General features: G+C 47.3%; 1 protein-coding gene across 1 annotated transcript; it reads right to left on the bottom strand.

The window, feature by feature from the left end:
- Positions 1-758: 758 nt before the first annotated feature.
- On the bottom strand, positions 759-10676 carry ZRANB2 (zinc finger RANBP2-type containing 2). Its single transcript, XM_005429166.2, has 9 exons — positions 10592-10676; positions 10298-10406; positions 8828-8910; positions 7881-7957; positions 7437-7574; positions 6485-6657; positions 4409-4495; positions 2890-3054; positions 759-2364 (listed from the first exon to the last, which is right to left on the bottom strand). The coding sequence occupies exons 1-9, from the start codon at positions 10674-10676 to the stop codon at positions 2301-2303; spliced, it is 981 nt and encodes a 326-aa protein (XP_005429223.1). The 3' UTR covers positions 759-2300.
- Between the last annotated feature and the right edge of the window lie 50 nt (positions 10677-10726).

The following is a 10726-nucleotide window of genomic DNA, read 5'->3' as shown; positions in this document are numbered from 1 at the left end:
GAGCTGGGAAGGGGCTGGAGAATCCCTGAGGAGCTGGGAAGGGGCTGGAGAATCCCTGAGGAGCTGGGAAGGGGCTGCAGAATCCCTGAGGAGCCGGGAAGGGGCTGGAGAATCCCTGAGGAACTGGGAAGGGGCTCAGCCTGGAGCAAAGGAGGCTCAGGGGCCCTTGTGGCTCTGCACAGCTCCTGCCAGGAGGGCACAGCCGGGGGGTCGGGCTCTGCTGCAGGGAACAGGGACAGGAGCAGAGGGAACGGCCTCAGGCTGGGCCAGGGCAGCTCAGGGTGGATTTTGGGAATGGTTCTTCCCCCAGAGGGTGCTGGGCACGGCCCTGAGGCTGCCAGAGCTCCGGGAGAGTTTGGATGCTGCCAGGGATGCTCAGGGTGGGATTGTTGGGGGGTTTGGATCAATGATCCCTGTGCGTCCCATCCAGCCCAAGATATTCCATCATTCTATGAAAACACCTGCAAATTTTATAAGTCGCTTGCTGTTGAAAATAAAAATTATTTTTAAGACTTAAAGGATTGCAACACTGTGAACATGTGGGATCCGTGGGCCAGGTGAGCTGACTCGCAGGATCAGGGTCAGTGCAGGTGACAGGGAACCAGGGTTGGTGCAGGTGACAGAGACCAAGGTCAGTGCAGGTGACAGGGACCAGGGTCAGTGCAGGTGACAGAGACCAAGGTCAGCGCAGGTGACAGGGACCAGGGTCAGTGCAGGTCACCGGGAAGTCTGAGTGTCCCCAAGACAAAGCACTCGAGCATAGTTGACTCACAGGTTTTATTTACACTTGTCTACAGCATCATTTTGCCTTACACGTTCTCTAAGCCAAACGAACCATCCTCCTCCTCCTTTGCCTGTGGCCTATCAGTTGCTAAATTTAAAACCTCCCATCTGTTAAGTACAGCAACAACTGGAATACAAAGCACAAGAAAACCCAAGGCTAACAACAGAGCGTCTACTTGATCTGGTTTTACAGTTTAGTTGGACGTTGAAGTCAGAGGCACAGTTACAGACTAACCTGCTCTTGTGCAACCTACACACATTTAGCATGGAAATTAGAGAGAAAAGAAAGCATTAAAGAAGAAACTGCATTTTTTCTGCAAAGAGATTTATCAAAATACCTCTACACCAAAAAACATTTTGCTTCTAGACCAGTCCAAAAGACGTGGCTCAAAAAAAAAAAGAAAAAAAAAAGAAAAAAAATAAAGCAGAATGGAGTTTTTTGATTTTGCTCCGTTTGTTTCTGTGCAGTTTATCAAAACAAGCAGCAAATCTGGCAGTTTTATTACTGAAATAAATGAAGGTATATTGCTCTTTGCTTGCTAAGAAGAAGAGTTTTCCTTACCATACTTACCTTGTGATGGCACTGAAGAAACTTAAACCTTTCTTAACCAAACGGAGCTCAAGAGAGACCGAGTTTTATACTCAAATGGATTCCATAAAGCATTTTAAGCCATAAATTATGTTGAAGGGAAAAAGAATGATCGATGAAGAAGACGTTGAAGATGCCAGAACTTTCTACACAGTTTATTCATTCTCATTTTTAAAGAAAAATAAAATTAAGATACCTTGAAAATTTTAGTCAGCCCCAAAGGAAATTTTACAGGCGGCCTGCAGAAGCTTCCCTTGATTCCAAGGAGCCAGTTCCATACTCCTCCAGCCCAAGAGCAGATCCCAACCGATCAGTTTGGAAGGAGGGATCCCGGAGTCCGGGCTCTGGAAACCACCGCAGCCACAGCACTGTGCTGGCTGCAAACGTCCTCCCTCGCCAGGAATGAGGCTAATTCCCTCTGGAATCATGATGGACCAGGGGTTTGAGCTGCTAGAGAGGGGCGTCCATCTGCACTGGCACTGCTACGTGGCAAAACAAAAACTGCTCAGCCCGAGGCCCCACTGCTGGCCCCAGGTCCCCCAGCCCTGCCCTGCTGTGGTCCCACGAGAGCTCCATCCTGCTCCGGAGAACTCACGGCTTCCTCCTCGCACAAAGAGCTGTGCCAGGGCATTCCCAACCTGCTCCTCCAGCTGAGGGAGCCAGGAATGGAGGAACTGATCTTGAAAAATAATAAACCCCCCCCATACCACAGAACTTCCCCCTGTGCCGGGGAGTTTATGGCTTAAAATGCTACTGCGGGTTTGGGTGATGGATGAACAAAGCTGCAGTTTGCCAGAAAGCCAGGACAGACATGCACCTCTACTAGCAGATTGAGCACTTCTGACCAAGTAAGACACCAACTTCTTAAAAATGTCTCATGCACTGACTGGAATTTTGGTGGGTTTTTTTAAGTGTGAGCTTTTACACATTATTTCTTTTTAGAACTTGTACGGGAACCAGAATGGGAGGATCCGGAGGAAGATCTGCGGCGTCTGCAAGATACAAATGGAGAAAGCATGCACAGAAATGAGCTCAGATTCATCCTGGCACCCACTTTGAGCAGCATCCTACCATAGCTGGAAGCCAAGTATATCTCATGGGGGCCTTACAAGAATATACAAGTAACTTTAAGACACTAATTTAACACTAAAAGTCTAAGTTTAATACTGAGAGTAGAATACAGTTTCTATTTCAATGCAGTATTTACTTAAGAAAGTAATTCAATAACGAACACATTAATACTGTCACACACTGAAAGAAGGGTGAGCCAGATCTTTATACAGAACATGCTCCTACCAGGAGGACTTTCACTGGAGGAGGGGGCGGGGGGAATTATTAAAAAAAGCAATTACAGAGAGGTTAACAAAAGTAACAGTAGGGCAAGTGAGGAAACTACTTTTACTATGAGAATAACTGCTCAGATTCAATAGCTTCCCAGTGAATCTCAGTCCTTGGATAACTACAATAAACCATCACACATCTCAATACAGCCATTCTTATTCTACATAAACCCAAACCTTTCGGGTGACCGTGATCTCGAGCGCCTTTTTTTGCGATCACCAGAGGAAGAGGATCTAGAGCGGCTTCGCTTCTTGCCTCTCTCGGGGGAAGACGAGGAGCGAGAGCTGGAGCAAGATCTTTTCCTTGGGGTGGAAGACCCCCTGTAGGACCTGGAGCTGGATCTTTATTGATTGAGAAATAAACCACATTTAATTCTGGGATCATGGAGAAGGCACAAAGACAGAACAAGCAGAGACAGTTTTCATCAACATTCACTACTCTGTTTTCTCCAAGGGTATGGAAAATAAACATCAGGGGCTTCCATACTTACTCTGCCAAGAACACTGCTACTGCCAGGGCAGCTTGCCTAAGAAATTCTGCTAAGTAGTGCTTCCTGGTAAATGGACCACCAATGGTTTGGAAAGCTCTCCCCAGCATTCATCAAAATGAACCATTTTGGCAAAAAAGCACTGGGAGACTGCTGGGAAGTTGCCTCTGTAAGGACCTTCCTCAGCAGTTAAACTCACACATCAGAACAACCTGGAAACCAGAGATCTAAAGCTGATTTACCATGATTCACTTTATCCTAAAGGACATTTCACACTGCATGTTCATCTGACTAAACAGTAACAAATCCAGCTGTTATATTTACAGATCTCAAACTCCATTTGCGAAGAGACTAAAACCTTCCTCAACCAAAATACTGCAAAGAAACCTCTCAGAATAGAGTCAGAATATTTAAAAACATCTCTTGGAACACAGTGCCCCTCTGGTGGGGCACAGGGACACCTTTCCTCGTCCCAAAAGCATGGATTCCATTCTGTGCTGACCCTCACGGGATAATCCACAGCACGTCCCTGCCCCCAAGGGGTGATGGTACCATTTGTGATCATTCTTCCCAACCCAAGCTTCCTCACTTAGAATTTTGGGATTCTCTGCACGCACAGAGAAGAGACAGCCCTTCATTTCATCACAGAGGGAATGTTCTGCCAATGGAATGCCTGTACAAGGACACCTCAAACATGGTTTTGTTCCTGTGCCCTGCCCAGCTTTGTGATGCTCTACACAAATCACTCTGACTGCTCTCAGCCTCTCTCCAGCATTTTCCTATGATCTCCCACGTTTATACAGGAACGGCTGCCCTGTCTCCTGAAAGATGCAGAATTCTCACTGAACACAAAACCAGAAGGACAGTGGCATTTCTAACGCTCCTCCAGCTCAAGCAGCCCCAGTGGAAACAGGAAAAGCACCCAAATGCCTGCAGCAGGGAACCATGCACTCAAATCCTCTTCCTCCACTGCAGCTCGGTGGCGTCCGCTCGTCCGGCTTAGGCCAGACTTAACCTCTTGCACCAAAACCTCTGCTCCTCAGTGAACTCAGCTGTGGTGGCAACACCCGGTGCAGAGACCCAGCAGGTCTGATTCCAAGATAAAAAGCAGTTAATGTTCGTCTGAGCAGCACAGCCTTACGGTGGGGCCAGAGCAGCTGCAGCCTGTGCCCTGTGTCTGTGCAGGGACAGGCTGGTACCTCATTCACCTGGATTTGGACCCACGGGACCGCGACTGTTCCCTGGAGCTGGAGCGGGATCTCGATCTGGAACTGGAAGAACTCCTGGAATGGGACCTGCAACAACACGGGAGATCTTTTTCCAGTGTCTGACTTGCATTTAGCAGAGTTACTGCTCCTGAGAGCAGCAGACACGAGGCAGCAACACAATCTGAGTCCTAAAATGCCAATCCCCTCCTGCCCCCAGCATCACCACAGCACACTTAAAACCAGACACTTCTACACAGCATTAAAAACATTACAAAGGCAGCTTTAGATTATGGCTCCTAAAACAAAGCACAACAATTAAACAAGATTGCAGTTATCTGGCAAAAAGAAATAACTTCCTATCTGTTCATTATTTAATGAAATCAATTTTAATTTGTGCCTTAACTGGAAACCCATCAGTTTCCTTCAAAGGCAGAGCAGATGAGAGCATTAGGATTGGGCAGGTAAATTTCCCCCCAGCCAGTTCTCACAAGCACTTTGTAATCAGCTTCAAATTTTCATAAAGATTTTCCCCTGCATTATAAATTAAGTAGTTAATTTGGGGCTAAAATACTGCCATATCCAACACAACTTGTAACTGGCCACAATTATTTCCCAATTTTTCACTGATGGATTTTCTCTAAAGCACAAACCACAAGAGAAATTTAACAATGGCAGCAGGCTCCAGCAACCACGGGAACCAAAAGCACTGAAAGCAAATTCTAATAATAAATTCTAGTAACAAATTCTAATAATATTTTCAGGTAAAATATATTCTACTTGCTGTCAGCCTCTGTTACCATGACCTTCTCATTTTACTGGGCATAGTAGTGTGAACATTTCCTAGCTAAGAAATTACATTTAAACTTTTTTAAAACACACAAAAAAGGTATCCACAAATGGCAACTGATATTTCCAAATATCTGTAGCTAAAAGCAAAAAGTTCATGAGGAAGTTGAAATCTCAGTTAAGACAAGTTACTTTCTATTTCACTGTTAATATTTGTGAATTAATGACCAAAGTTATGGGCAGGTGAGATTGTTGAGTGTCCTTGGAGCCTCCCAGCCAAGCACTGCACTCACACTGCTCTGAGCAGTGGGAAGCAGGGGAGGCTGAGGAACAGAAGAGGCAGCAGGAGCAAGAGCCAACAGTGATGGGGAGAAGCCAAGCCAGAGGCTGGGGCTGTAGAATTTGGGCAGTGACAGCACTGAGAGCACAGAGGGGCAATGATGAAGCTGGGAAGATTAGAAGAAACTTGAACTTTACAGATGTGAATTTAATATATGACCCTGGGAGCTTGTTCTGAACAATCAGGATCCTCCTTGCATGAGCTGTAAGGCGGCTCAAAAGCTCCAATATTGACATCACCCCATTTCAAAGCACTGACTGAACTGTTCATTTATTAGTGAATTTAAATAGCAGTGAGAGAGCTTAAGCCTGCCCAGCAGACCTTTGTGAGGTCCCCTATAAACCTTCAGTGTTATTAGAGAATTCCAGAGTGGTTTGTGTTGGGAGGGACTGTAAAGCTCATCTCATTTCGCTGTTCCATGGGCAGGGAGACCTTTCACCAGACCAGGCTGCTCCAAGTCCTGTCCAGCCTGGCCTTGGACAGTTCCAGGGATGGGAAGGTTCTGACAACATTGCCACTGCATTTAAAACTTTGTTACTTGCCATTAACTCAAGTTCAAGTTTCTTGTCCTTATTCCCAGGACATTCCCACTGTGTCCTTTCCCTGAATCTGCCTGGGCTGCATTGCCACTGCCTCCTCTGCCACCTCCTCCCACTCCAGCAGTGCCCCCCTCTGTCCAACAACAGAACCACACATGGCCAACGAGCCTGAAAACCTGAAAATAAATTACATTATTCCATTTCTCTGAAGGATTTCACCAAACATCAACTTAAATCACTAAAACAAGCCCCACAGAGCCTCCCTGCTGCAGCTCAGGCAGAGCATCACCACCTCTGTAAATGGAGAGTTATTCACATCATCACACAACTGTAAGGCAATCAAGCAAAGTAAATAAGGAAGTCAGATACTGACATTTTGCCTGGCGTTACCCTGGACCTGTACCCGTTTACCTGGACCTAGACCTTGAGCTCGAGTGAGAGGATGAGCGCGAGGACGAGCGCGAGTGGGAGGAGCGGGACTTTGAGCGGCTGCGCCTCGGCGCCTTCTTCTTCTTGTTGGTGTCCTCCTCCTCACTGGCATCCAGGTTGTACTTGGACAGGTCAGCATCATCTTCATCCTCATCCTGCCACAGGCACAACACAGCAGACTCAGGCAATGCTTTGAGCTCCCCTTCAGTTTTTACTTATCTCAGACTTTACTTCATGTTCTTTCCCAGCCTTTGAAAACTGAACGGAATGTAATGAGATCCCACAATTCTAAGCAGTAGAGAGTGACTGAAAATTGGTTTTGAACAAAACCCCCTGTTATTTAATAAAGTTAATGAGCACAGACACATTTTCACCACTTCCTTTAAATGAATTTTCACCTTCAGGATCTCTAAGCAAAGCCCAACTCTGCAGAGACAGATCTCATATGCAAAGTTTGGTGACGGCTGTGTAAAACACAACCATCTGCACATGTCTCTGCAGGGCTGCTGCCCAAAGATGTGGAAAATCCAATAAATGATACTCAAACAGCTCACAAAAGATGAAAAAAACCCCTCAGAATATTTTATTTCATTTTATAAAAAATAAATCTGATGTGGTTTTAAAAGCCTAGGAAGAAAACTCAAGAGCACTTGCTATATACATGGCAACCACACACCCAGGTTCCAAATAAAGATCTTGGAGTTCTGGGTTCTGGTCTCAGGCTTGTCACTGATGATACAAGACTGCCCATTTTTGATTGCAGGTATTTAGAACAAAGCAGAGCTTGTGCACATCTCTTCCAACAGCTCTGGGCTCTGTTATTGCCAGAGCTCTGCTCTAAAGGCAGCTGAAAACACTGACCAGCCCTTCCCCTGCTCCTGGGCAGCACTGAAATCATGATTAAAAGCTGCTTCAAGACAACAAACCATCCTACCTCATCCAATTTATACTTGGAGAGATCTTCATCCTCATCATCCTCATCCTCCCCCTCAGACTCTTTATCTTCCACTTCCTTCAGGATGGAGGCAGGGCCCACTGGCTTCCCCCGGTACTTTTTCTTTTTGCGCCCAAACTGAGGAATTTTGTGCCAGGATTAGAACAGGATTTAATCAAAACCAAGCACCAACTGTAATTTTGATAACACTTCTATAAGAAAATAAATAATCATCAATTTTAAACAGGATCTTGCCTCAAGGGAAAGGTGAGCACTATGGAACATTAATTAGCAACAAGGAACTTTTAAAGAGACGTTTGTCTTGGGGACAATGAGGCTCCACAGAGATGAATGGGAATCTGAGCACTCTGCATTTCAATTTTATGGGCTATCCTTAAAAAACACAACAAGAGTCTCCCCAGAGCAATCCCTGCCCTCCCTTACCTCATCATACTCCCCGTCGGACTCCTCCCGCTCTATGTATTCCACGTTCTCCCGCTCATTGAATCCTCCTCCATAGCCTTGAGAAAGGGGCAAAACAACACAATGCCTTCAGCTGCCTGGAGCACAGAAACCTCCACAGGGGCTCTGGAAACCCTCAGGGGATCACAAATCTGCCGTAAGGATGTAACAGGATCTCAGGAGGAACAGGAATTGTTCCCACACACGTTTATTAAATGCAGTTTCTCACAAATCCAATTAAAATAATGGATTAGGAACACTAAAAGTATTTATCAACTTAATTAAGTACTAAGTAGTTCAATAAGTTATTTAAATAATAAACATGTGGATGTATTATTTACAATTATAATCATTATATGAAATATGATTATATTATTTAATATCCTTTACTATTTTCACCATACTCGATACTGAAATATTGTTCTTCCTTTTGAATGACTAGCTCCGTGCTCTTCTCCAAGCTCCTTTATTTCTATGTATTTGTGTTTCACCCTGTGCTCTAAATTCCCTGCCCTGCTCCAGTCCTGCAGTGAACTCCCTGCCTGATTCCAGGTGCAGAGGAGAGAGTGCAGCAGCTGTAAGGAGATCCTGCCCCAGTTCCCTCTGGGCTCACATTCCCTCAGGAGAGTTGAAACTGAGCCCCAGCCCTCCTGAGCAGATAACAGCCTTATCTGTACATGGCCAGCCCACAGGAGGCCTCTGCAGATTAATTAAACATGGCTTCCAAAGTCTTGACATCAAAATCCAACATAGGGGCAGCTTAGGCTGAACATTCCCCGATTTCCCACTCGGAGCCACCGAAACTCGCTGAGGCCAAGAACCTGCACCTTGTACGAACTGTGCCAGTTCAGGGAACACAAGGAATGCCCACTCTGATTCCCAGAGCCCTTTCTGCCAGCAGTGCCAACACTGAGGCACCCCCAGCTCACCTGTCCTCTCCTCCAGCTTGGCGTACTTGGGGGTGTTGCACATGTTACACTCCGAGCGCCGTGCCCAGTTCACATTGCCACAGCTGCAGGGAGACACAGACATGGCAACCTTATCCTTCAGACTGGGATTAGGCATCCTTCAGATGGGAATAAAACCTTATCCTTCAGACTGGGAATAAAATCTTATTTCTCAGACTGGGAATTAAACATCCCTCAGACTGGGGATAAAACTTTATCCCTCAGCCTGGGAGGGAAACCTTATCCTTCAGACTGGGAATAAAATCTTATTTCTCAGACTGGGAATTAAACATCCCTCAGACTGGGGATAAAACTTTATCCCTCAGCCTGGGAGGGAAACCTTATCCTTCAGACTGGGAATAAAATCTTATTTCTCAGACTGGGAATTAAACATCCCTCAGACTGGGGATAAAACTTTATCCCTCAGCCTGGGAGGGAAACCTTATCCTTCAGACTGGGATTAGGCATCCTTCAGATGGGAATAAAACATCCTTCAGACTGGGAATAAAATCTTATTCCTCAGACTGGGAATTAAACATCCCTCAGACTGGGGATAAAACTTTATCCCTCAGCCTGGGAGTGAAACCTTATCCTTCAGTCTGGGAATAAAAGGTTATCCTTGGATTGGGAATGTTATCCGTCAGACTGGGAATAAAAGGTTACCCTTCAGTCTGGGAATAAAAGGTTATCCTTGGATTGGGAATGTTATCCGTCAGACTGGGAATAAAAGGTTATCCTTGGATTGGCAATGTTATCCTTCAGACTGGGAATAAAAGGTTATCCTTGGATTGGGAATGTTACCCTTCAGTCTGGGAATACAAGGGTGGGGACACAGCACTGGGGAAGGTGACAGCACTGGACAGACGTGGGGAAGATGTCAAATCAATGGGCAGGAGCACAGCTGCACAGAAGGGCTCTTTCCCAGCTCCCTCAGCCCTCCTGGGGCTCCAACCCCTTCCCAGCTCTGTTCCCTGCCCTGCAAGGGCAGAGCTGCTGCTGCCAGGCCAGGTGCTCACTGGAACTGCCACATCCAAGAATCCCCGAGCCACAGCTGGTTTGGGTGTGAAGGGACATTAAATACCCTCCAGTGCCACCCCTGCCATGGGCAGGGACACCTCCCACTGTCCTAGGCTGCTCCAGCCTGGCCTTGGGCACTGCCAGGGATCCAGGGGCAGCCCCAGCTGCTCTGGGCACCTGTGCCAGGGCCTGCCCACCCTCTCAGGGAAGGCAGCACCTCCCAGTGCCATGGGGGTGGCAGTGCCATCTCCACATTCCCTCCAAACCTGGGCAGTGTCTCAGCTCATCAAACCTGGCCTTTTTCCTGGGCACTGCTGCTCTATTAATTAAGGTGCAGCCAAGGAGTGCTGCTCCCAGAGCACGCCCCGGAGCCCGGCTGTCCCGGCAGCACCGGGAATTCCCAGGCACAGGCAGCAGCCGTGTGTCGGAGCCTACGTTTTGCACTGCCAGTCGTTGGCGCTGAACAGCCCCCGGCTCTTCTCGGCCAGCGTCTTCCCGATCTCCGTCCCCCCCGCCTTCATCATCTTGGCCTCCGTCGTCTTCTCTGCGGGGAGAGACACAAGAGCGCCTGAAACGGCAGCTCGGAACTTGCCGAAAATATTTCAGGGTCTTTTAAACAAAAATAAATGGACTTCTCGAAGAGTTTCGGGTTCGAGAGGAATTTTTAGAGCAGTTTTACGGGGCAGAAGGAGACGAGGGGACGAGGCGTGCGTGCTGCGGGGAACTCACCTCTGCCGCATCTGTTACAGCTCGTCCTCCTGGCGAAGTTCACGTTCCCGCACCTGGGCACGGAGCAGAGCACGAGGGCCGGCATTAACGGGGGCCGGAACCCGCGCAGCGCGGGGCTCCAGCGCCGGGGGCTCA

This window comes from Geospiza fortis, unplaced genomic scaffold, assembly GCF_000277835.1.
Source record: "Geospiza fortis unplaced genomic scaffold, GeoFor_1.0 scaffold496, whole genome shotgun sequence".
Taxonomy (NCBI): domain Eukaryota; kingdom Metazoa; phylum Chordata; class Aves; order Passeriformes; family Thraupidae; genus Geospiza; species Geospiza fortis.
This window is presented reverse-complemented; position numbering and strand designations above follow the sequence as displayed.

What these genes read in the sequence shown, in the direction of transcription:
- ZRANB2 (XM_005429166.2), bottom strand. Translation starts at nt 10,676, where the DNA reads ATGCCGGCCCTCGTGCTCTGCTCCGTGCCCAGGTGCGGGAACGTGAAC. An exon ending in AACGACTGGCAGTGCAAAAC is followed by an intron (nt 8,911 to 10,297) that starts GTAGGCTCCGAC and finishes GTCTCCCTGCAG; the next exon opens with CTGTGGCAATGTGAACTGGG. An exon ending in TCCCGTGGGTCCAAATCCAG is followed by an intron (nt 3,055 to 4,408) that starts GTGAATGAGGTA and finishes CAATCAATAAAG; the next exon opens with ATCCAGCTCCAGGTCCTACA.